A 25,977-nucleotide genomic window follows, 5' to 3' on the forward strand; every position below is an offset into this window, starting at 1 on the left:
CCTCACACCTGCACTGATAACATGGCCTGATGCTGCACAGTTACCCTGGAATGGAATTAATTTTCGTGCTGTCGCGGCTCAGCCCTTTTTTGGGGCTCCTCGCAGTTCCTTTTTTTCCACCTGCGCTGTTCCTGCAGAGCTCCAAGCGAAGGCGGCCGTACGAATGTGACGGCTCAGCAGCATGGCACCAACACAGCCAGCTCAGCACGGGGTTGGGGAGCAGCTCGGGTGCCTGGGCAGTGCTGGAAGGAAGTTTCCACTGCACAAACAGCAGCAAAATGGGACCAGTAGGGTCTGCAACGTGCAGCAAGAGGCCACCAGCTCCTCCCCGTGCATCTTCAGCAAGATGCAAGCTGAAGGATTCCGATTCTTCTTCCAAGAGCACTGCATGGGATGGGGGTGGGCAAGGAGGGTGAGAAACAGCACCCGAAGAGGTTGCAATCTGCCTTCCAGCACTGCTGAGCAGACACTGCACTGTGCATCAGGGGGTGAGGATTCATACAGACCTCAGCGGCAGTTCTGGAGAAGAAAACAGTGAGAGGACCACAAATGCTGCTTCAAATGGTGGAGGGACTCTGATTGCAGCCAGAGCTCTCCTCCTTTACAAGCAGCGCTACCAAAAGCAAAGCCTCAGGGTCCCATTAGGAGCAAGGAATGGCAGCAGGAAATGGAGGAGCTGAGCACACACACCACGCAGTGTGCTGGGAGCTGGATGGTTAAAAATGTATCTGGAGCTTGTGCCACTATAAATTATTGACTGTACAGGGAGCTGGAAAAAAGGATTCAACCCCATTAATAATTTACCTCCTAATCCAAACGAAGATGGAATTTTATGCACCACTTATTACCAGTGCAGCAACTGGGAAAATGAATGGCGCTTCCCGTCTGCAGGCAGAACAGCTTCTGTGCATCCAGAACGATCCCGGAGTCGGCTCTCCAGGCAGGAACACTCAGAGCTGCCCTGAAGGAAGAACTGCTCACCCCCAGCAGCCTGGGGGCACACGAGGGATGCAGGGATTCATCATTACTGCACGGCCCCCCACGCAGGGGCAGCTCCCAGCCAACAGCTGCCTTGTCTGTGGGTGCTGTTGAGATGCACTGCTCTGTGGCTGTGGGTTTCCACACCGCTCACACTGAGCTCCAAGTGCAGCTTCACACCTGGTGCTGTGCTGTGAGGTGGGAGCAAAGGAACCAAACCACAAAGCAGATTAAAAAAAGGGAAGAGCAACACCTCCTATAGTCTGTCAGCTGCACATTGGCCCCAGTTTGGGCACGCGTTTGGGAAACCGTGTTTTAAACCATGGATAATCACAAACCTTCACAGAGCTCACCTTGAGAGAAGCCCATTGCGGCACAAAAGCAGAGAACAAACCCGTGTGTACACCTAGGGTCAATCCCAAACTGCAGAGATGAGCTCTGCAATGTCTGCATCTTCACTGGAGCCGGGGAGGGAGAAGTTGCCCCGGGGAAAGAACCAAGCACCCTGCTTAGAGTTCTCATTTATTATTAAATTACATATCAAAGCTCCGTAATTACATCCAGAGAATGCACAATAGGTGAAAAGTAATTACAGATACAGTAAGTTTCAAGCAGCTCTGTGAAAAGCAAAAAGAATCAGAAAGTGCAATCAGAAATGAACTTACTGAAGTCCGGACTGGGATGTTTTGTCAGAAAGGTTCTGTCGGTGACGGTGGTTTCGTTTTGAGGGAATGTTGATTTAAACCACTTTCCTCACTCTGCAGGGCGCAGAGGACAACCAAGAGCTGAGCACAGCGCTGGGTTCGTGCACCCAGCACACACAGATCCCAGGATTCCTGATGTCACCCAGAAAAGGGCTCAGTTCAGTCCCGCTGTGCTCCCCTTGGCTGTGCATTGCCAAATAGGCCCGCCGTTCCGAGGGCTGCCATAATCCAGCACTCTTAGAAGGAGTTTCAGAATGATTTCTTCCTGTCGCCCCTCCTGTCTGCTTCACATGAAAGGTTTTTGGAAAAAAAAAAACAAAAACCTAAGAAAAAGTTACGCATGGAATGATCTCAGCAAACTGCTGGATGCGGGGAGGCCCGATGAACCCAACCGAACGGGAGTTCCCCAGCTGGGAATGGCAGAGCAGTTTTGGGCACGTCGCTCCTGGAAGGGTCAGCACAGAGCTGGAACTTTCACATCATGTACAAACACTTCTGCTCTTTTATTTTCAGTGCCCTGTGAGGAACTGGTTCTTCTCACAGCAGCCTTAAGACCTTCAAAAGAGAGAACTTTCAGAACTACGTAAGGCTCTGCTTGATCAGTGTAACGAACCCAGCAGGAGCTTACAGCACGCTGATACCGGAAGCTCATGAGCTCAGTATTGACCACAAGCACCCACTGTGCCTTCCCACAGCAGCAGAAACCCCCACGTCCTCAGTTCTGCCACAGCAATGCTCAGTGCTGAGCAAACACACAGCCAGCGCTCCAGCAAACGGAGCAGGAGGATCAGAAACAGCACAGACACGAGCGCTGGGGTCAGCCTGAGGGACCAGAAGTTACCAGCAGGACCTGGCCGAGTTCCTACATTGCAACTCTGCTGGGAATTCCAGGAATAAAAACTGTTTAACACCACATTTTCCTAAAGATTCAGAAGAACTGCATGGAAGGACCATAGCCAGCATTTCCAGTCAAGCTTTATCAGAGATAATTCAGCATATTTGTCTCGTACTGAAATAAATCAGTTCCTCCGAAGCATCTTCATAACATGAAAAAAAAAATCAATCCTGTTGACACATTTGTTATAATTACATACTTTCCATAGCAGCTTTTTCACACAATAAGATTAAATATATGCACCAAATCATCAATTAAGTCCAGTAAAAGACGGGTTACCAGATTAAGGAAATGAATTTATTTCTGTTACTGCAGATCTGAGTGCCCTCTATAGAGCAGCCAAATCCTACAGATCCTAAGCAGGCGCACGGCTGCCAGCTGGGGTCCTGCCTGGGGTGGGACGGGGGAGATAAGGGCTGATCTCCCAGCACACAGCTTCATTAATGAACTCCCTTTATCCATCAAGGTTTTTCATAAACCCTTTTAATAAACGCTTCATATCAAACCAGGAACATTCTCAGATCAACCAAATCAGCCAGACACAAGAGAAGCACTACAGCACTGTGACTGCCCCACGAGGCTTTGTTCCATAGAGGACAACCTGGAGGCTACCTGACATCCGTGGCACACGTGGAATCTCTCAGGAATGCTGTCAGAGAGCTGATGGAGCTCCTAAAGACATTCCAGTGCTTCAGCTGGGATTCGCTGGGTTATCACACAACGGATGGAGAAAAAGCAGTTGAAAGAGCAGAAAGAAAAAAACCATCGTTCGTGGTTCTGCAACATCAAAGCCCTTCCTGCCACCAGTCATCAATGCAAAACACCAGGGTTTGCGTGCCTGGATGAGGAGAACTTCCCCAGATAACAGTAAATAAAACTCGGTTTGTTATTTTACATTCAACTCTTCACCAGGAGGAGGTGTGTCCAAAACTTCTGCACTCAGATGCATTTGCCTCAGGTAGAACCATCATCATTTTCACTTCCAATTGACAGTGTAGATTATATCTTACTTACAGTGTAAAAATATTAATGCTATTAGAATAACTTTATGTAAATTACAATATACACTTCTCAGTCGTTGTCTTTATAAAGACCTCTATGATGTCAGCCAAAATCCAAGTACTGACACCCAAAGGCTGCTCTTAGGTGAACTCACGTTTGGTCACTTTTCAGATGACTGAACACTACGGTAAGGAGCTGCGAGGGCACTGTGCTCCCTTTTTACAGAAGAGGACCTGTCTGTCCCTTTAAAGCCACAAGAAACCTTATCACTGTTCCTCAGAGGGCAGTTTATTCATTTTCTGTGCAAAAAGCGAATGGAGCAATCCTTGTCTTCTTTGAGGAGTTTGTGTGAAGCACAGTTTTCACAGCACAAACGATGTAGAAATAGCTATTACCTCAACCATGGGTTAAAAAGAATTACAGAACGTGTATCTAGTAGTGAAGCAACCTGATGGCTTAAAGCTGCAATATTCTTCTGGTAGGACAGCGGTGCCCAGAAGTGCCTGCAGGCAAAGCAGGGTTCCTGCAGTTCCCACCTGCTGGCCAGCAATGCACCTCCCAGCACCACTGGGCACAGGAGCTGCTCTACTGCTGTTGTTAAGTGGCTGTATTTACTTACCTTGCAATGAGAAAGGGGCTAAAGGAGGAAAAAATTAAAAACAAAACAAAACAAAAAAATCCCCCACCAAATTTAACCAAAGGAAGATGTATGGCAGGGAAGGAGAAACACCGCAGCTTCAACCCCAAACCAGTGCTGCAGTCTATCATCATCAACTCTAGACATCATGCTGACGGTCCCAGGCAGGGGGAGCAGGCTGATGGAAGTCCATCTCTTCCCCCGCTCGCTTTTCCTTGGCTGGGGGGAGGGATGGTGGTGATGAGTTTAGCAGAGTCCACGGGGGAACATCCATCAATGGAAGGCAAAGAGCAGCAGCAGGATGGTGCAGATGCCAATGATGCTGCCCAAGATGAACGAATCCCGTCGTTTCCGAAGGTTGATCCTCTGGATCAGGCTGTTCACCGCTGGGAACCGGTCTTTAAGCAGGGTGAGTCAAGGTCACACCAAAAGCACAGCCACCTATTGAACCAGCCCCAAATGCTGTGCAAGTCAGCAATGCCATGAGGTACAGAACTACCCCCAAGCTGGAGAAAGAAGATGCAATCAGAAAACCAACAAGATGAGCAGGATTACAACTGTACTTTGCTAACAAGGCAGAGAAACTGTGATCTAATAATCAGAGGAGAGTGAATGGAACAGGTTAGAGTTCACATGTACACAGAACTCAGTAGCTGATCACCTAAATTACCAGTGCTTGGTGTCATCTCCACTATGAGGCTTTTTTACTTTTAATGAGTATGTTTAAATGGAAAAATAAAAAGGGGGGAGGGGGGTGAAACTTTGGTGATGTTTATTTAATGGAATAGTTACTGGCTAAGGGAACAAGCAAAGGCATTTGACAGAGAAGCATGCACGTTGCATGAATATGCACTAATCCCTGCACAGCACATGAAGAACTCCTCCTACTGTCAAATCATACTAATGTCAATCTAGCCTAAGCTAAGAAACCAAAATCTTAACATCTGCATGCCTGTGACAGACAGAAGGATCCTCAGGTGATGAATACTGAGCTATAAATGATACCAAACAGCAGCAGGTGCTCCGACCTTGAAAGCCAAAACCAACACAGAGTTGGAAAGGTAACAAATGCTGTTATAGGTCTCTACGTGAAAAATGTAGACATGGGTCTATAGGCAGGGTTCAGAGTTGAATAAAACCAATTTGCTCATCACATCTGCCAGTTAGATTAAAAAAACAACCACAACCCAACAAGACACCGTAGGTTATGCAGCTGTTGGCATCCCAAAGCATTTTGATCCCTGAATCAATGGCATCCCGAAAAGAAGTTACTGTGCCTCTTTCCTAAGCATTGGCAGCACAGTTTTCTTAAGGAAGGATACTAGCCAAGGTATTCATCTTGCTCTGTATTGACTTCAACATCCCTCTCTGCGAAGTCATATTTTCTTTCGTTGCCATGGCAATGCTGGAAAAAGAAAAGAGTGGATTGAGTTGCTGGTGCTAAGAATAATCCACAGTTAAAACAACAGGAAAGCGAGCAGGCAACACCTCTCTGCAGAACAATGAATGAGGTGAAGCAATGTGAATGAAGCAACATTTGGTTCCATTAATCTCTCCCTTTTACCCTTACATGATTTCTTCTTGTAGAAGCCATTAACAACTGAAGACGACTCTTTGAACAAGGATTTGGTGCACCTGCACCCCCAGTAAGAAATGAGTTCCATTCCCAGCAGCCTAAAGGTGCCCTGCCAGACTACACTGTAAACTGGGAAGCTTGCTGAATCAAACAGATCCCAGCTCCAGCTGAGTGCACAAAGCTTGGGTTCTTCTGATTCGTGTCCCACAAAGTCCAACGTTGCTGTTTTCTACAAGCTGGTGTATCACTGAACTGTACCAAATGACACTGCCATCACAGCAGTTAAAAAAATCACATTTTTGACCCTCACTCCTACTTAATGTCACACTAGGAAATACATTTCCATACTGCTTCTTCAGTAAGACTTGGTCGACCCAGACGCGCTCGGTTCAAATATCAGAGCACAATACAAGGGAACATAAAATCAATTCCAAGTACAAAACATTCTGCAAGTTGGAGAGCAGCAACTATTCTCTTTAAATGATAAAGCATGTAAAAGAAGATTTTGGAGAAATACTCAGCTGACAATTTTTCTTTTTTTTGAACCTGAAGCATCTCCTCAGCCCATAAAACCAAGAGCTCTACCATAGACAACAGAAGGGCCGGCTGATACATGCAGTCCCAGTGATGCCCCATGCAGCCACACTGAATGCAAGAGCTCTGTCTTGACAAGCACTCATTGACACATAGAGGTACATAAGAGTTTAGAGTCAGGAGCTACAGCACTTAAGAAGGAAGAGTTTGAGGAATGCTGCTCTCCTTGGCTGGTGTGAACTGCAAAAAGAAGAGTAGAACATCCATAGATGCTGTGGGGTTACAACTCAGAAGATGACATTTGCTACTGATGACACATGTGTGATTAACAGTGATTAAAAGGAGCTCCTGGATAAGTTTCTAAGCATTAAATATGGAGGGAAACTGTTCTGGGAGAATGAAAGTTAACTGGAACATCGTGATAAACAGGGAAATAGGAGGGAGCTAAGGCTGCAATGTGATAGGAAAGTGAACAGATAGGAGAAAAGTATCCTTTACCAAAGACAGACATCCAAACTTACACGAGCATCTTCTGCTTGCTCATTCTCAGTGCCTGAATCATCCCACGTACCACTGCCTTCTCCACCAGGGCACTGCAGCCAACCACAGCATCTGGCAAATCCAGCAGAGCTGAGCCCAACAGTGGCCCTTTCAGACCTACAGCACAAGGTCACTGCCACAGCTGAGAGACACCTGAAGGAAACAGCCTGGATCAATGAGCCCTGAGTATGTCTGCAGCACTAAGTTCATTCGGGCTCCCTTCCATTGTATCTGCCAACTCCACCTCCAGGAGACCTTCAGGCAGCATCTCTTGCCTTCCCACTGTGTGCCAGCCAAAACTGGGAAAAAACAAACAGCCCAAAAACATAAAAGGAAAAAATCTGCATCCCTCTCTTTAGGTGGAGGATGCCTTTTCCAGCCCCCTTTCTGCAGTTTGAGATGTATTTCAAAACAAAACAGAACAAACAGAACTCTGACACAATGGATGCTCCTGGGCATACTAAGATCGACCTTCATGCACTTGATGGCTTTGAGTTGTTTCACGCAGTGTCTGATCAGCACAAGGTGAAACTGGAGCAGGGCCTCCTTGGGGTTCAGGAGGAGGTGCCCATCCATCAACCTGTGCTGCTCTTCTGTACAAGCAGAACTGACCAAAGCAGCTCCTCTTGCTTTGTACAGGTCCAGGCATTAAGCAAAGCCTGTTTGTTGCTGTGGATCCACCAACTCACCTGCTCTGTTGACACAACTGATCTGTGTGATTACATGGAAGAGTCATTTTAGGACTCAAATTAAAACTCAGACAGAAAGCACTGTTCTTCATGCACCGATCACCCAAAATATTGCCTGGTTTACCTGAGCCTTTGTACTTGTGAACCTGAGACTACTGCATTTAAGCCCCACCACAATGGCAATGCACAGCCTCTGGGAACCAGTCCTTCTGTTTCCGCACTCTCAAGCATGTAGGCATCCTCATACTCTTCATTAAACAGCTCTGCTTCCATTCCCACCCCCAGCATATGCTCGTTAACTCACTGCTATCATTTGTTTACTGACAAATGTCTTTTTTTTTTTAATTAAAAAAAATGAATCCTCTTCCTGCTCACAGCACTGCTCCCATTTGGTCACTTGACACAGCAATCTCTCCAGATGAAGAATTACTTTTTCTTCCATTTTGAGACTTCTAGCCAACATTTATGACATAAGATTGAATCCTTCCTTCAGGAATCCACCTGCTCCCTGGTAGATCTAATTCTCAAACTCACTCAGCAGAACGACACAGAATTAAGGCTTAAAAGTGCACTTTTCTTCCCAACAAAACGCTGATCATTTCTCACGGCATTCTTGGAGATGATGAACGTTGATCCTCCAGCTTTCCCAAGCTCCCACAGGAAGTTTGGTTCTCAATTGTTCCTGACTGATTGCCAATGATAAGACATCTCTGCTAAGCCCACGTTACAAGAGTGGCAGCATTGATGAAAACTAAGAATTAATATCAGGACTGCACTGCTTAAAACATCTCCCCATGCCACAGCGCTCACTGCAGCACGAGCTTTTCTCAGCTCAGCACTGGACTGAGGCAGCAGGGATGGCTGGGTACCTTTACCCCACGTAGCAGCCATTCAGATACAGTGTATCAGCCAACCAGATCTTCCAAAAATCAGCTCCTTGTTTCACTTACACAGCTCAGCCCCATCTGTATGAGTGCAGAACTAAGACAAAGCTCTGAAGGAACAAGACACGCTTTTAAAAATAAACTCACGTGCTACGGGAAGTTCTGCTTCACTTTGTGCTTCATGAATCATGCTTGCTTATTTAAATGCATGACAACATCTGTGACTGAGGGAATGGACTCAGTGACTGTGCACAGAAATGCAAGCTCTGCTGCTAAATCGATAACAATTATGACTACATTGCTTGTTCTTTGTGTACACATACACACACACATACAGGCATATCCATACACACACACAGCCTTTCCAACTTCACTACACATCATCGTGCCTTCTGCTGAAGGCTCAGATGAAAACCTAGGAAATGCTCCCCCAGAAATGAGTGTGACTGCACCCAGATCCTGCAGGCTCCCCTGAGCAGAGCTGCAACTCAAAATCCAACTCCTACCTCCCCATCCTGTGAAGCCAGGACTTAACACTACATGATTTTTCCCTTTTATTAAATCCTAATTGTTACCCAGAGGAATGCCCCCTGTATATACACAGACATTTTCTACTTAGTTATTCAATTTATGGGTTTGGTCAAAGCAAAAATGCTCGAGTCCATCCTGCCAATAGACAAAGCCTGACAAGTGAGCCTGAATCAGGCACCAGAAGGAATATTACAATGAATTCCTAGCAGCTGGTCACACTGTGCATGCCAAACTGTAGCAAATTGTCAAAGTGAACCAACCTAAAAATATAAGCTGTTGGAAAACAAGAAATAAATCATTTGCTATTCTGAGAAAGCGATAATGTTTGAAAATGAAAACCTGAGAACACCAAACATATTAAGCAGAATCTATGCTTGTATTTAAATATATCCAAGACAAGTGAACACAGTTCCAAAGGAACTGCAGTACAAACTATCACTTCCCACTCCTTTCTGGAAAGAAATATGCTGCAGTTAACAGCCATGTCACATAATTCATTTAAAAATCTCATTATAAGGTTCATGCTAACACAACATCTGGAATGACAGCTGCAGCACCTATGCATCCTCTTGCAGGTCTGCTTGCTCCATAGAAGAACCACACACAATGCCCTTCTTCAGTGCACTGCAAGTCAGAGCAGGAATATCACACCTGGACACCTCCAGCTACTGGGGGTGACAAAAAAAATCACCCTGGCTTCATCAGAGGCAGAACTGAATCAAGGGGATCTAAATTAAACTGCAGTGTGTGATGTGTGTCGTTACCCAACTCTTTCTCTACAAAAAGAAACGTAGAACATTTTTGGCAATGGCTACACGAAATCTGTTTACTACAGGTAACAAATGGTGCAACAAGGAGCTGAGATCCAGCCTCCTAAAATCATAGCTCACCTGCTGGCAGAAGGAAAGCTTTCTGCATCCAGCAGCAAGGAGCTCTGAGCTGAGCCAGGCAGTTGGGTCTGTGGCATGAGAAGCCATTCCTGGTTGATCCACAGTCAACCGCAGGTCTGCAGCTCACCCAAGTGGAACTCCAAGCCATTTCACAGCAGGCAGGTCACCTCCTGATGATGCTGTGGCTGGGACACCACGGGGCTGGCTCACAGCTCGTCAAGGAACCCAGGCTACACACAGGTAGGTGCCCTGTTTGAGCCCCAGCTTGCAAGGCAATCCACTCAGGACTTCACTTATCTTGTACTCTCATGCTCCTCAGTGACACGTAATCAGGAGGCCAGGGGAAGAGCTCAAATAATACGAGTCATTTTGCAGGATATCAAGCTTAATAAGTCATCACTGGCTTTATAATGCTTTAGTTATGAGAATGTTTGAGCAAGGAGAGCAAGAAGAGATCTGACAAACACTGAGTGCGCTTATGAGGTGGAAAAGTAGGGCTACAAATATGGCAATAAAGGAGAGGATGTTTAATCAGGAGAAGATGAGAACCAAAGTAAAGTGAAGACTCACAACATCCGTGCTCAGACTGGCAATATCTTTATGAGCCTGAGGAGAGACTTCATCCACGTTCTCAGACATTACAGCAGTGACCACTTCTGGTTTGTCACAGCACATTAACGTGGTGGTTTAACACATTCTTCCACCATGTTAATTATACTGAGCCCACTGAATGTACTTAAGCTAGCCAGCCTTTAATGGACACAGAGCCTCTAATTACTCCTCTTCATCACTTATGCCAGTACATGCATTATCTGAAACCATATCTTGCTTGCTTTCTTTTTTATTTTTTTTTTTTTTTTTTTTTTAAGGCAATAATCTGAGACTTCAAACCATTAAGTCAGGCACTCTGAATTATTGGTTTTCAAAATCTCAGAGTTCAATGAAAGATTAGGAAGGGCACAGAGGATAAAAATAATTTGTAATGCTACGATTCTAAGATTTCTAGATCAGTTAGAAAGGCAGCACTTAAATATTCACACGAAAACCAAGGAATAAGTAACTATGCAGCAGCAACAGTCACTCCAGCCCATGAGGTCCAAGGGCCTACCAATATCAGCTGCATACTGGGATGATGAACACGTCCAAGGACTACAGAAAATCATGCTGCAGGAGAGTAACCCTGAGAAAAAACAGCCCCACTACTGGAATGGCCCTCAACAACTCAACCTGAGATTCCCTTTGCTCAGCCATCCTCGTTGTTGCCATAGAGGGTATTCATCTCTGAACAGAAATCCAAATTTCCCAAATTAGGCTGAATAAAATATTCCGGTAACACCATTATGTCAATGTTGAATAGTAAAAATAAAACCCCACTTCACTGTAACACAAGTTATGAACAATACAGTTATTGTATAAAGAAAGTGACTGAGACTTCTGGGCACAGTGCAGTGCAAATACTGACTGTACAGAAAATAATGAGAATTAGTAAATTCATCCCTACCTTATTGTTTCTTCTATCAGCCGATCTGAGCTGAAAGCCAAGAAGAAAAAACAAAGTTAAAAAAAGGAACAAGCACTCAGTACTTCTGATCGTTACACCAGTGATTTCCACGGCATAATCCTTCACAAATGTACCCCAGTAAGTCTTGTTTCAGAGCACAGTTGCTGCTCACTACAACACAGATCTGGCACACATTCAGTGAGAGTTCTGGAGAAGAGACACAGAGCGTCCCCTAGAGCAGCACCCACCAACTATAAGCAAGGTAGGACCTCTGAGACCCCACGTCCAACCCAAAACCCCACCATGCTCACTGCCATGATCCCAGCACGTCTCCATGGCTCCTGAACACCTCCAGGGACGGAGACTCCACCAGAGCTGCTACTTCTGGCCCTTGAAACATGGAGACAGCACACAGAGTGCTACAGATATTTTGCCCAAGCTGGAGTTGGGGACCCAACTGGGGTCAAACTCTGAGAACATTGGAACTGGAACACTTCATTCTGCTCCCAAAACAAAGGCATGCTCCAAAGAGCCAGATCAGCTGTGAGTTGATTGGTTTAATGAAGCAAAGCTGTTTTCACCCACTGTGGGGTATTTATTACCAGAGGCACAGAGAACTCAAACGACAACCCAAAGCATTTAATTGGTGCTGGAAGTCACAAGATGAATGGTTCTCAACTTACAAGGCAGTCCTCCTGACTATTGAAAAGGATGAGCTGCATACGAACTGTGTTCTGAACGACTGATGCGCAGGAAGGGCAGACTGACTCACACATTCTCATTAAATAAACAGCTGCAAAACAGACGGGTTTGCTGAACACATCTTCCAGCATGTCATTCCTATTGCCTCTTCTGAAGGCTCTGAGAGCACCTCCAGCACTGCACAACCTCATGGTTATAAAAAATAACAGCCAGGTTTAAGGAAGCCCAAAAGCACAGTGGGGAGCAGAGAACCAAAGCCTGACCGAGGGAGGGTGAGTGGAGGGGATGCTTACAGATGTCTGACTATCAATATTCTGTTTCACACCGATCTCACAATTATAAGGTCAAATTTTAACTACTTGACAGAATCAAAAGGCAAAACACTGAAAAAGGTAACCCTGTGCATCTTACACATCCTAAACATTATGGAGCTCCTCGGAAAATCTCCTTTTTATTCTTCTGCTTTCCAAGCAAAGACAACAATTCCAGTGGACATTGCCTTACGAGCATCCAAGCAGGAGATCGCTCTGGGCAACATTAATCTGCCCTGCCATATGTTTCAGTAAGCTGGGCACTTTCACCTGTCGAGACAGATGGCACTTTGACCAAGTCATTTAAAAATACTATGCAAAGGAATGCTAAAAGATGCTGAGGTCATCACCTACCGCAGTAAGGGGCACAGATCCAGCAGCAGCAGTCATGAAATAATCAGGCCTCTGTGCAACTGTTATCTTCAGAAAAGACTGGGCATGCAGTTCATCATTTAAATACGTGGACAGGTGATTTTTCCTCTGGGTTAACTTAGGTAAAACAGGCTTCTGGGATAGAAGAGCTGTGTGCCCATTACACCTAGCTTTTAAAATTATTTTTCCTTCTCTTTTCTTTTTTCTTTCTTTATAGAAGTACCAATTTTACTTTGCTCTGACTGTAAGATTCAGCAATAGCCTTCGCTCCCCCAAGCTGCTCGCACCAAATCTTTTCTATTTTCACAGTCCTGAATCACCAGGCAACGTGGAGCTTTAAGGAATGCAAATGTTGCAGAGCATACTTGATACTCTAATACAACTCGGCAGGTTATGATGAAGCAAATCATACTTACACAGATATTCCCATCATAGCCGTTCCTATCTCACAAATGAAACACCATGAGAACCCCCCAAAAAACAGCAATGCTTCAGCGCCATCGAGATTCCAAAGCACTGAAGAAGTTCTAAATATTATTAAGCTCTGTAAAAACTTAGTAGAAAAAGGTGAAGTGGAATTTAGTCCTCCCTGTGATAACAATTAGATATTCCAGATTTTACCACACTCGTATCAAGCTTGATTCACTTCAATGCCAAAGAAAGAATTGTGCTGGAGGTGCATAGCTAGTACAGACAAGGATGCTAGGGAAGATAAAAACTGCTGCAGAAGCCTCACTGACTGGGGCCAACACAAGAGCATGGAGTCAAACACACTGAGGGGATATGAGACCTGAGGAGAGAAAAAGAGAAGCACTCAAGGCCAGGCTGCTGAGCAACCTGGGCTTTAGGGAGGAATTCCTGCCTATTGCAGGGGGATTGGAACTAGATGATTCAAAGGTCCCTTCCAACCCAAACCATTCTATGATTCTATGAAAACGAACAGCAGAGGTCTGTGCAAACAACAAAAAACTGACTCCTGTGTTGGTAGCGAAGAGCAGAAGTAGCACCTGCTATGAATACACAGCAGAGAGCAAAAAGAGTCCATTTGCCTACTAATACTCATCTTAAATTGCCAGTGAGAGAAGAGCAGGTTGGCCAAAAACAAAGACTTGGGGTGAATGGGCATCGCTAGGGACAAACATTCCGAAAGCAGAAAGGTTCCAACACCCACACAACCAGTGGGCTCCCTTGGTTCGTTAACAGCAGCACCAAGCCAGGTGCTCAGGAGATGCAAGGCTTTCACACTTCCACTTGCAGTAGCCAAAATGAAATAACAGCCCACAACAACACAACAAAAACCAGCACAAGTACGAGCATTATGTTCATGTATAGATTTGCCCTGAAGGAACAAACTGTTAACAGTGTAAATGTCACTGTGCCTTCAAGCTCTACGCATGTAAGCGATCTTATTCCTGTGGATCACTGTGTGACACTCAGCAATCGTGTTCAAAAAGAAAGAGGAAGAGCTGCAACATTGGAAAGGAGAAGAAAAATCATGACAGCACATCATCATGTTGCTCTTAAGTCAATGCAAGCAGTTTGTTAGTCTAAATGAACAGAAACCACTGCTCCAGGCAGGAGGCACCAACGTAATGGTGTTGGGTTTCCTTCCAGATGCTTCACATCCACCCTGTACATGTGCAAACAGCACGTAAGAGGTTAGAGACAGCACAACAACCAATCTGCAGTCCTGTGATAAAGAACTCATTAAAATCAGACTCCTAACGACATCATTAAGTAAATACCTCAACAGCGCGTTGGTTACAGCGAGAAGAGCCTATTGGATCTGAACTAAAGCTAAGCTAACACAGCTCTGCAGCTATCTAACACCTGTAATTCTGCCTACACCAGGACTGCAAATAATAAAAAGATTTTTCTCTAAGGCTGTTTAGAAAATGATGCAAGGGATGCCATGGCTTTGGGGTGGAGCTCCATTCAGAAGCCAGAGCACGCTGTTTGTCTGGGATCTCTAAAGGGCACAGCCCACACCTCCCCTGCACTCCATGTATTTGTCTGAGAACTACCAGCAGAGTAAAATAAATGTTTCTGCAAAAAGAGGAGTTAGCCAAGAAAGCTCTTTGGCACACAGAAGGACTACTGTGAGTGCCTGATGTCTGAGAGTCCCAGGAGGGTGAGTAACAGCAATACTCCTTCCTTTAAAGCAGATCTATAAGGAAATAAGAGGCTTCTCAATAATCTGCACTATCCAGTTTACCCAAAGAACGCAGTTAAAAACTTAAAATGAAAACAGCTCCTATCATCTAAATGAAGTGCAGCAGCTGGTTGCCTATTAGTAAGCATAAAACCAAAGCCAGGATGGCACCAAGAGCCACATCACGAAGTTTCTAGAGGCTCTCTGTCCACGGTTGGGAAAGTTCCTGGATAGATTGACCCTCCTGTGTAATTGCTCCCTATTACCCATAGGAACAAAGTTAAATGAACGGAGAGGGCAGGCCTTACTGTAAGTCATTATCAGTAACCACAGCTGTCAGAACAATTCCAGTAACTTACTAATGGGCTCTATCGGCATCTCCTTGGACCCAGCATCAGTAGTAGAGCAGTTTGCACTATTTCCTCTGGTTTATGTGATGCAGTGTAAATTATACCTTTAATCAAGGGGGAAAAAAAACCCTCAAAACCAAGCAGCACCTGTAAGAGCACACAGCCTTCAGTGTCCACCACCAAGGTGACAGAAGAGAGGACACCAAGATAGCCTGTCAGCAGTGGTGCGTTGGGCACAACGAGGAGATCGATGCACCATGAAACCCAGTACTGCAACAAAAAAAGGCTGTGCCACTTCTCCACCTCAACCTCTTTTCCTAAGACTGGAAAAACTGTCCTACTACTCACACACCCATGAAGGCAAAAAAAGGAAAGCCAAGGAGAACGGCTTCCAGAGGAGCCTGGTCACACACCTTGGTATTTAATACCTCAAGTGTCTTCTTAATTTCCAGTGAAGCTAGCACAGAAACAAAGTGAGAATTATCCCTGAGATGACAACCCAGTTTTATTTTAGTACGAAGCCTAAAATACACATTGGGTTTCTGCCTCCTAACTCTGCTGTGGTTTTGAGGTTTTTTTGGTAGGTGTAGGAAGATACACAGCCTCCATTTAGGACCTGCTCAGAGCACCTGAAGTTAGAACTACTTACCTGCTTCTTATGCTTCAGGAAAGGATTCCTGCAAATATGTGTTTTAATATATAATGATGTTTTAAACCTCAGCAGGTGGGAGGCAATGCTTGATGTCCAGTAACCCCGGGTGCTGGGACACCTGCAGTGCCTTCTGCACAGCAGCAAGGATGATGAGCACCTCATTGTGAAGCAGTGGTACAGAGGTTCAAATAATAAACTCAACAATGACAATCACACAGTAATGTAATTTTCCAAGAGATATAATATCTATTCCTGAAAAAACAGAAATAATCACTGCTTAATGTATCCATACACACACATCTATGCAAACCAACATATCTTCTGGTAATCACAACAGCAGGAGGGGTCCATTTCTCTGGAAGATGTTTGCTTCATAAAACATTTCTATAGGGAATATCTGCATTAGAATGCTTTCTAGAATGCTGTAAGCATCAGGAGTAAACTTGTCTTAATTTTAAAACCGTTTCCTTCTCATAAATGGGGATATTAACATGTTCTGTAGCTGGAAAATTGTACTACATGCATCACTGTTGTGATTATACGTGAACAGAGTGCTCGCTGAGGATAAATAGAGCTCTGCAATCACCAGAGGCAGCTCCTCTGAAGTAAGAGCTAATTTGCTCATGTTAAATAAGCTACACAAAAGAACCTCGACAGAACTCCACCACTGTCGGATCTGTTCAAACAACACACCTACTTTTCAGAACCTACTCACGGGAGATGAGTTTCGGTACCTGTCAAAGTCCCAACTTCAATGCAGCCCTTGTGGAAGGAAAGCTGTCCTAGTTAAGAAGTGGTGTCTGAAGGAAAACGAAAAGCAGATCAGCAAACGTGGCTGACTTGTTTATTTCTGAAACGAGCAACTTGCTTCAGCAGTGCCCGTGGAGCTGTGAAGTCTGAAGGGTGGCTTTATGTCCCTGCCTCCCCACACCAAGGGCAGCCGCTGCCAGTAAGGTAAAGCCCAGAACCACAAACCAGAGCAGAGCTTCAATCTTTAGTTTCCTTTGTTCGTGATGCACTCAGGTCATTTTTCCCAACAGCACTGTGAGGGTTTGCCCTTGAGTTTCTGCAGATGTCTATAAAGGCCTGGGGTGGATTTCATGGGCTTTTCCTAGGGGGCACGTGGAAATGAACACAGAACCTCTACACTTTGTACCAACCATGAGTTCTGAGGTTCTCAACGCTGCTGCCTGGTTGTGTCCTTGGTCACCTGCACAACCTGGTGTAGCTCTGTGCTGGAATCTCCAAAGGAAGCCCCCAAAGCGTGCAGGCACCTCCCCTCCTTGCTGGAACAAACACACTGAGGCATTACCATCTCACCACAGCCACAGGCATCAGGGAATTTATCCTCACTGCCTTTTAAATGAAATCTAACTGCAAAGAAAGCTTGCAAATAAACCTTGTGAGGCTAACACAATCTTTAGTTTAGTGGTTGTTCTGTTCGTTTTAAGCCTTAAATATAGCACAGGAAGATGAAAAGCACCACTTGATTTTACTCTAACGAAGCTCAAACTATTTTTAAAGGGAAAACCTCTTTCAAATCCTGAAATGCTAAAGGCTGATTTTCACATTCTTTTAGAAAATTATTTATAAATAGTAACAACACCCAGGAGAGCATCTTCCTTCGCTGCCTGCAGCCTTTGAACCTCCCCAAATTCTCATTAAACTACTTCAATAACTCGCTCATGCAGTCATATTACACTCCTAATAAGTGGTGAAATGCTTTTTTTTCCAGTCTTTTTTTTCCCCAGTTTTTTTCCAGAACTGCCTCCACTTATTGAGAAACATTTATCATCAAGACATGAAAACAGATGCGCTGCGCTCAGTCCAGCTTTGTGGATCAGTGTGGTGATAGATGCATGAATCCTGTGTTCAGGCTGCGAATGCTACAGAGGAAGGTGATGGAGCTGCTGTCACACAGCCTCGTGTCATTCTGCCATGAGGTTCTGCCAGCAGGCTCACAAATGGAGCCCACTCAGCCCCACACAGGAACCAGGCTGAAGGAAGTCACTGACGTGCAACTGCATTGAGACAAATCTGCTGCAACAGGAGACAGAGCGGAATGAGAGCACAGAACTGGGTTTGGAAACTTGAGTGGAAGCTGTCGTGCTGCTCTGGGACAGCAAAAAGCTCCTTTGTTCAAATCTCTTCTTTAAAAACCAGCTTATTCGTGCTGCCTCTAGGATGGCACGTACAGCCCTACCCAAAAACTCAGCGTTAGGGAGGCTCAAAGCTGCACCAGACAAGTCAGTCTGCAGGGTAATTACAGTGAGCATCCCAATTGGCTTGCACCAGCACTTCTAATGCAATCATTGCCCAACTTTCCCTGCTCCAGAAACAAAGAAGCCAATGATATTTAACAGCATTTGGGAAACTGGTGACACAATGCTGCTCGAGCTCTTTCAGTTAATCACAGCGTGGAAACATTTTAACCTAGATTCCTCACTCCTGCCTTGCATTATATCTTCCACTTCAATAGACAAAGCACTGCAGCCTTCTATTACTACTGCACAGCAAGCATGCAGCCAAACTGCACCTTTTTCAGTGCTTCTAGCCAAACAGCCCAAACCAGGCTGATGGTTAGTGTGGATTTGCTTTTCATAGCAGATCTATTTGGCTTTTTCCAGAACTGCTACAAAGCAAAGAAAATTATTCATTACCAAGCTCTGCTTCAGCTAAAATCTGTATTAAAATTAAGAAAATAAAGCAACAAGAACAGAGCATTCTGCTTTGACATGAAGACAAAATAAGTTCAATTTAGAGGCGAGTGGAGCAATTAAGAAAGTCCTTACTGGGCCCAACTACAGCAGAGCTCAGCAGTTCTGAGGCACCAGGCATGGAGGCTGAGCACGGCTCCCTCCTGCTGTGCCCAGCCTCCCTGGGAAGGAGGAAGGAATTGGTGAATTAGCTGTTTCTCTTATGGTCTCTCTCTTTGCTCTGTGTGATGGAAATGCAGAGAACAGCTGGAGCAGCCGCTCCCAAGCATCTGTGCATCCCCCTGCAATGGGAGGTGAAGGTGGGGTGGAAGGGGTGGCCATGGCAGCACTCTGGGTCTGAGCCAACGCTGGAGATGCTCCAAAACCCCCCAGTGACACGAGCAGCACAACACAGAGCATAGATGGTCCACAGGGCAGAGCAGGATGTAACAAAGAACGGGAAACTACAGCCAGGTAGAATGCTGGGAGCATCTCTCACAAAATACTTTAAGGAAGATCCCTGTAATGTGCCTCAGCATCTCATTACGCTGACTTCTTGCACACAGCAGTGCTGAGCACTTGTGAACAACATCAGTAGGAAGAGGGAGAAATGGTGAAGAAGTTACTCCCTCTGTTAAGAGTTCAACTGTGCTACCTGTGCTACCAACAAAGTTTGAAGGCGGTTTCCTGGTGATTATTCTCTACTGTGGCTGTTTCTGCCCCCAAAAAACACAGGAAATTTGATATAGCTTGGTAGAAAAATGAAATGCAATAGTAGCAATAGAGACATTTAATACCTCAGAGTGCTTCACATGGATGAAGTCCCTCGAGTCACTCAAGACCAGGCTGGATGTGGCTCTGGTCTGGTGGATGGCGACCCTGCACACAGCAGGGGGTTTGAAACTAGATGATCATTGTGGTCCTTTTCAACCCAGGCCATTCTATGGTTCTATGAAAGTCCCCCACGACCACTGATTTACCCCCAACATCTCCACCAGCCAGGTATGTATTATTTATAGCACAATGACACAACTGCTGCAAATCCCCCTATTCCTACTGCTCGCTTCTCCCGTTCCTCTTCTGCATGCAGAATGCAAACACCCTGCTGTGATTTGCTCACTCTCCTCCCACCATGCCACCCACCCTCACTGTGTTCACACAGCACAGCTCTGTGCACAGCCCCTCAGCTCACCCCATACCCCAGGAAGCTGCACACCTCCTTCCTGGCTGGGCTGAAGGCCTGCAGGGCAGCGCTCACCACAAACAGAGCCAGCTGGTGACGAAATCAGCCCGTGCCATCTGCACCAGCACAGCCACCAGCAGCGCTCCTCTTGGAAATGGGCAAATGCCTGATTTTTGAGCTAAGCAGCAAGGCAGTAATCACAGCAACCCCACAACGGCAGAACCAAGCTCCAGCAAGAGCTGATGAGCACAGTTTCCTTCCCCATTCCCTGACAACTCAGCACTAACAGGGCAAACATTCTCACTTGCATACACACGCAGCACTGCAAATTTAATCAAACGCATTACTCCCTTCTTTGCTGACTTTGGGCACAGCTCATCAATAACTGCAGAACTTCTCAGGGCGCACATCGAGCCCACAGGACTCCATCCACTGAGGCAGCACTTTTCAGAGCAGTTTATAAACTGCTCAGCTACGTCTATTCATCAAAACTCTTGTTTCCTTTAGATGGAAAACATTACAAGAAAAAGAATGACTTGTTTACTTCCTTGCCAAAAGCATACAGACACATTTACTGCACTGCACAGTCCCAAGGAAACCAATATTGGAAAAATCAACTAGAGATGCTGTGAGATTTGATGTTTCTTTAAGCAGCTGCCTTGCCAAAAGAGCCGAGGTATGAAGTGAAAAATAGTAGCAGGACATCAGTACACAACAAGAACTGCCTTCCTGCCTCTTTTTAATTAACAGGTGTTAAAATCTTTATTACAATTTTTATGAAAGTTTCCAGCACTGTTGCTTCTCTCTCCACAGGTAGGAAAACCAACCCACAAACCATGGGTACAGAACTCAGATTGCAAGGTGAAACACTCTTTATGTCTCTCACCCCCCCAGGAAGGAACGCTGAGACAAACCCACCTCCCTGCTAAACCCAGAGCTATGGGAGGAACCAGCAGCACAGTGCCCGTGCCAGCAGCACTGACACAGCAGCAGCACCAGCCTGGGGAAGGGAATCCAAATGGATGCCCAATGCCCACAGCTTAATGGAGAGCAGTTTGTGTGCTACACCAAGGGCCCAGAGTGCTTCTGCTGCTCTCATTCCCTCGCTGCTTAATGTACATTGGATCCTTTTACTCATCAGACTTTTGTACTCACTGATTATTATTTTTTTACTTCCCCTCTTATTATCTACATACGGAGAAGGCAGACTTCTCCTTCCTTCTCAGTCCTTCCAGAAAGGATGATGCTTGATATGGGGCTGAAAAGTCAAAAGGCAGATTTAGGCACAAAGCAGAGATCCAACATGTGTCCCGAGGCTCACGCAAAGAAGAGCTTTTGGCACTTCTGACCCCCATACTACTTGAGATCAGACATTAAGCAGGGTCACAACCAAGTGTGTACTCCACTACTCAACAGGAATACATCACTGCTGTGGCACTGTCACCACTCTGCAGCTCACAATAATACCTTGCACACTGTGTGTTCCCATCTCCATTTCCAAGCTCTTTTCCCAAGTTTCACAACTTCACCAAAAATACATCTGAACTCTCACTGCTGCCCCTTCATGACAATCTACATGCAGTGCCTATTTCTACCACTTAGCCAAGCACCATCATTCACTGCACTGCAAACACCTCAAAACACACACAGCCTTCACTCACTCCCTCTGCCAGCACGTATATCTAAGCTTACAGAGCCTCAATTCAGGAGTTCCGTGCATCTTGCAGGCTTTGATTTCCTGCCAAAGCTGCCTTCTCCTTCTACTCCAGACTTCTTCACACTCCTTTGAGTTATCTCTGCTGTGCAGAACTGCTCCATGATTAGTTTGAGCTCCGTTTCCTAAACATCCCCAACTCGTATTAAACTGTTTTCTGTTTTTCTTTTAGCCTTGATTGATACCTTCATATCATCACCTAGAAGATGGCTGAAATGTTTCTGAAATTGCTTATTTTTCACGTGTTCTTATCCTTGAAGCACACAGAGAGCTTGGTATGTTTGAAGAGATCAAAGCAATGGACGCCTCACAGAGCTCCGGTTTCAGTGCCTGAAAACATCTTTCAGGTAATGTTTGCAGAACTTCAAGCTTTCCTCTCTTCAAAACAGAGCACTCAGAGGATCCTCAGCTTTTCAGAAGTGGACTTTACAACTCCAGAAATATCTCATTTGCAGCTTTATCTAAACTACTTAATGAAGTATTCACTCCAAAAAAATAATTCAAAATAGAAATCCCAACATCGGGAAGGAACCCAGTTTACCTTAAGGAATCAATGTCAGATAATTTAAGCATGACGTTCCAGGTGATGTTCAACCCCAAAATATGAAGCCTCCTTTTTTGTGTGTGTGTGTGGAAACTTTACACGCTCTGATCATTCACACCTAGTGACAGATTCAACCCAAAGAAAGGCTGAGGTCGTTCCTTCTTTTAAATGAAAGCCTGCCCTCTGGTGTGAGGCTGCAGCTTAGCATGACTATAGCCAAGAACAGACAGAAACATCAGTGCTACTTCTTGACTATGCATCCCAGAGGTCCACAGAACACCAGCAGTGCTCTGCTACTGCTGTGTGGGGAATGCACACATAAAACCTCTCCCAATCTCATGTGCTCTGCAGCAAGAATCAAAAGGCAGCACCTCATTTTCCTCGTCCAATGAAGTGCAGACAACTCACAGATACTGGGGAGTTAGTCTCTTCCATTGCCTTCTGCACACATTTGTTAGAGGTAAAGAAAAATCACAAAGTTCTCACCCACACTTGGAATTCGGAATGTTGTAGCCCCCAGAAAAATTTGCAACCTTCACCATAAGGAAATGTGCAAGTTATCCAGAAATAAAAGTAACACCTACTTCCGAAGGTGCTCGTGTTCCTTCAGGAACAGCTCTGTTCTTCTGTTATTCACGCCAGACCCACTTTTATACGATCTAAATGCAAAAAACAAACATGAGAAACATTTTCTGCAGAGGCTTTTTGTAGACATTGCTGGTTCCTGTACACGCCGTGCTGTGTTGCTCTGAAATGACCAACCAGAAAAGCTTCGGTCACGCTCAAACATTTTTTAAGTCATCTCTGCTTCACAGTTTTACTTCTACAAACACGATCTCATTTTCACAGTTAAAATTAGCAAACAAAACCATCAAATACTTCTATCAGAAGCTCATGAAGAGTTGTGAACTCAAGCAACCACTCTCATTTTGCTCAGAGTGCAGAGGATTAACCCGAGGCAAGCACACTCCTACAGGAGGTGCTGCCTTCCCCCTCCTGGCACACTCCCACAGCACTGCTGCAATACACAATGCAACTTACTCAATATCTTTTCGTACTGATCCCAACAGATTCTCCCTTTCTCTTATTGCCAGGAAATTCGCTTTGGTTTTGTGGAATTCGTGAGTGTAATCCTGCAATAAAACAATCACTCCAAAGTTAGAGCCCTGAGATCAAGTTTCCAAAGCAAGACACACAAATCTTGCCATCTCTGTCAACGTTAGCCCTCAGCAAAGACCACCTTATTAAATTCACATCACGTTCCAAGCACACGTGAGGCTGTTGAAATCCTGACCTCATTTGGAGAAGTTTGTTTGTAAGAATGTTTTCAGACCCTGTGCCTGCAGCACATGTGAGGGGAGATGTTTTTCAATCAATCAGATTTGTTGTTTCTTTCATACTCTCACAGAGCCTCCTCCCAGCCAACAGAAATGTGGAGTGTGTCTGAGCAAGCTGCTAATAACACTAATAACTACTCCAAAGAAATGAAACACAAGAGGAACACGTGCTTGTTACCTGCAGGATGTCTCTATGACGCTGCAATGTGTGCATCAGTGCAGCATTCAGGGATGGGACTCCTGCACTGTTTGTATATTCTGCCATTTTGTCATTTATTCCAGTAAGCTGCAGGGGAAAAACAAACAAACCAACACAAAAACCTGAAACTGTTTATTACTGTAGGAAATGTACAGTGTATAACATGAAAGAGCTTTCCCTTATATCAGATGCACACCATCAGAAGCACTTCTTTACCACCCCTGCTATTACTTTCTAAACACTCATCATAGGAACCTGTACTGTGATGCTTCAAAATGCTGATTTAAAAACCAGTGGTTTGTGTATTACCTTTCCCAGAAGCTGTTCAATCTCCACAGCCATGGTCTCAAACATTCTGTCCTGGCTCGACCCATTTAAGAGAGGAGTGGTGTCAGAGCTAAGGAAAAAGAAGGCAAGCTATTAAAACATACAACAACCTTGGGGAAAACAGCACCTCCCCTTGGAAGATACACCAAAGAAATGACACCAAACAAATGATTACCTCCACAACCAGAGCAAGATCAGAACATCTTGTGTGGGATGGCAAAACTAAGTAAGATAATTAGAACAAACAGCAAGTTATATATCCCAGAGCTAAGAGAGAGAGAATCTGACTCGAGAGCAACATGATTATTCCTGAGTTGCTCTCAGGTTTCCAGAACAGAAATTCAGTGAAAGATTCAAAAAAATCATTTCACCCTCCAGAAACTTTATACCCAACCCACCATGGTAAAAACCAAGAAACACTCTTAAAATCCAAAGGAATGGGCAATGAATTTGGTAATGAAAGCAACTTTTAGTCAAAAGACAAAAAGCACACAAGGCTGTAGGATACACAGGTTTGTACATATGAAGACATAACCTAAGAAGGATAGAAAGTAAATAGTGATTTGAAAAAGAATTGAAATCAACACACATACAAGCAGTAATCACTCTGATAACCAAGATGCAACGTGGGGATCCAGGATTAGCAGGCAAAGAATGGCACTTTTTAAAGGTTGCACGTGGGGACAAAGAAGCTGATAGCCAGGTGCTGTGGAACTGCAGAAAGGCCTCAGATAGAGTCCTTAAGCTAGAAAGAGTTGGTGAGTTTTATCATATTAATCCTCAGTCAAATACAAATCTGCCTAAATAAACAATTTCTTCAAACAAACTCTGTTATGTATACACACAAACATTGTACATACAGCTCTCCCTGTCCCAGTCCCTACTATGACTTACCTTAAAGGAAATCAGAAATAACAGCCATCCCTGGGGAAGGGACTGCCACAGACTGACTGCTTCACTTCCCCACTTTGTTGGTGCCCTCCCTGGGCTGGTCACTGCAGCCCCGTGCCACAATTCCCTCATCCCTGCACAGGACCACCAGCACCACGGCCACCCACCGGCGAGGTGTGAGGCTGAGCTGCCCGAGCACAAAGCATTTACTGAAGTCCCTGAGAACTGTAATGCAGGGAGAAGTGGGAAACAATGCAGGCAGCTGTACTGTGCACTAAGGAAGCCGCATCCTTCCCTCACACACTTCCCCCACAATTGAGTGGCAGCCTCGTTCACAGCAGGAAGGCTGGAACTCGATCTTTAAGGACCCTTCTGACCCAAGCTGTGCTGATCCCATGAATTACAAACTGAAGTTTAAATACAGCTTCTCCCATTGCCCTGCGTGCTCTCACAGGCGGAACACAAACACACACCTGTCCATCTGGCACCTGAAAGAGAAATTTCCCAGAGCCCAACTCCAGCACCACAAAGTAAGCTTCTTAAGCAACTGTGCATCAACACAGGTGGTACTGGGGACCAGCATTAAACCACTGACACGAACCAAATGCTGCAAAGAACAAAGTAAAACGTAAAGAAACGTGTTAGTACCTATACCTGTCGCGCCGCCCGTCCCGGCTGCTGGTGCACAGCTTGCTGAAGGAGACCAGCTTCAGGTCCAGCTCGTTCTCCAGCTGCCTCGCCTGCTTCCTGAGATCTGCACGGAAGGGGTTGCGGGGGGGAGTCACACACAGCCCCAGACCGCCCGGGGAGCCCCGCGGAGCCCTCACACAGAGGCGGCCACGAGGGACGGATGAGGAGGACGGGGGCTGAGGGCCCGCAGGCCGCGCCCCACACGGCCCGAGGCCTCCCCGCCGCGGGGCTCAGCCGGGCACCGGCGCCTCACGGCTGAACGGCCGACAAGAACACCGCACCCTCCGGCTGCGAGCGAGCAGAGGAGACCTGGCGGAGGCCTCGGCCTGCCCGCTCCGTGTGCCGGGAGCGCCCCGCGCCGCCCCGGCCCCACTCGCCTTCCCAGTAGTTGCTGCTCCCCGCCGCCATCTTTGTTGTCCAACGTCAGCCGCCGCCTGCCGAGAACTCCTGCCTAGAGCGCCTCCCTCCGAGCGCGGTGCCCGACGGGACGGCCGGA

The 25,977-nt window shown here is 45.7% G+C and overlaps 1 protein-coding gene across 3 annotated transcripts; it reads right to left on the bottom strand.

The window, feature by feature from the left end:
- Positions 1 to 1,487: 1,487 nt before the first annotated feature.
- GOSR1 (golgi SNAP receptor complex member 1) lies at positions 1,488 to 25,931 on the bottom strand. 3 transcript variants are annotated; one of them, XM_042830022.1, is made up of 9 exons: positions 25,859 to 25,931; positions 25,446 to 25,545; positions 23,883 to 23,970; positions 23,553 to 23,660; positions 23,079 to 23,170; positions 22,622 to 22,696; positions 11,362 to 11,391; positions 5,539 to 5,621; positions 1,488 to 4,614 (listed from the first exon to the last, which is right to left on the bottom strand). In XM_042830022.1, the coding sequence occupies exons 1-9, from the start codon at positions 25,887 to 25,889 to the stop codon at positions 4,490 to 4,492; spliced, it is 732 nt and encodes a 243-aa protein (XP_042685956.1). In that variant the 5' UTR covers positions 25,890 to 25,931; the 3' UTR covers positions 1,488 to 4,489. The 3 variants fall into 3 exon arrangements, with proteins under 3 accessions (XP_042685956.1, XP_042685955.1, XP_042685957.1); XM_042830021.1 differs by having other exon boundaries at positions 25,440 to 25,545; XM_042830023.1 differs by lacking the exon at positions 11,362 to 11,391 and having other exon boundaries at positions 25,440 to 25,545.
- Between the last annotated feature and the right edge of the window lie 46 nt (positions 25,932 to 25,977).

The sequence above is a fragment of the Centrocercus urophasianus genome, unplaced genomic scaffold, assembly GCF_019232065.1.
Source record: "Centrocercus urophasianus isolate 14NV4802_14NV808 unplaced genomic scaffold, USGS_Curo_1.0 seq_33, whole genome shotgun sequence".
In the NCBI taxonomy this organism is placed as follows: Eukaryota; Metazoa; Chordata; class Aves; order Galliformes; family Phasianidae; genus Centrocercus; species Centrocercus urophasianus.

Excerpts from the sequence above, each read along its gene's own strand:
- GOSR1 (XM_042830021.1), bottom strand. The coding sequence starts at position 25,889 with ATGGCGGCGGGGAGCAGCAACTACTGGGAAG. Across the intron at positions 25,546-25,858 it reads GAGCAGCAACTACTGGGAAG|ATCTCAGGAAGCAGGCGAGG; the intron begins GCGAGTGGGGCC and ends CCTTCCGTGCAG. Across the intron at positions 4,615-5,538 it reads CAAGATGAATACCTTGGCTA|ACCGGTTCCCAGCGGTGAAC; the intron begins GTATCCTTCCTT and ends CCCTGCTTAAAG.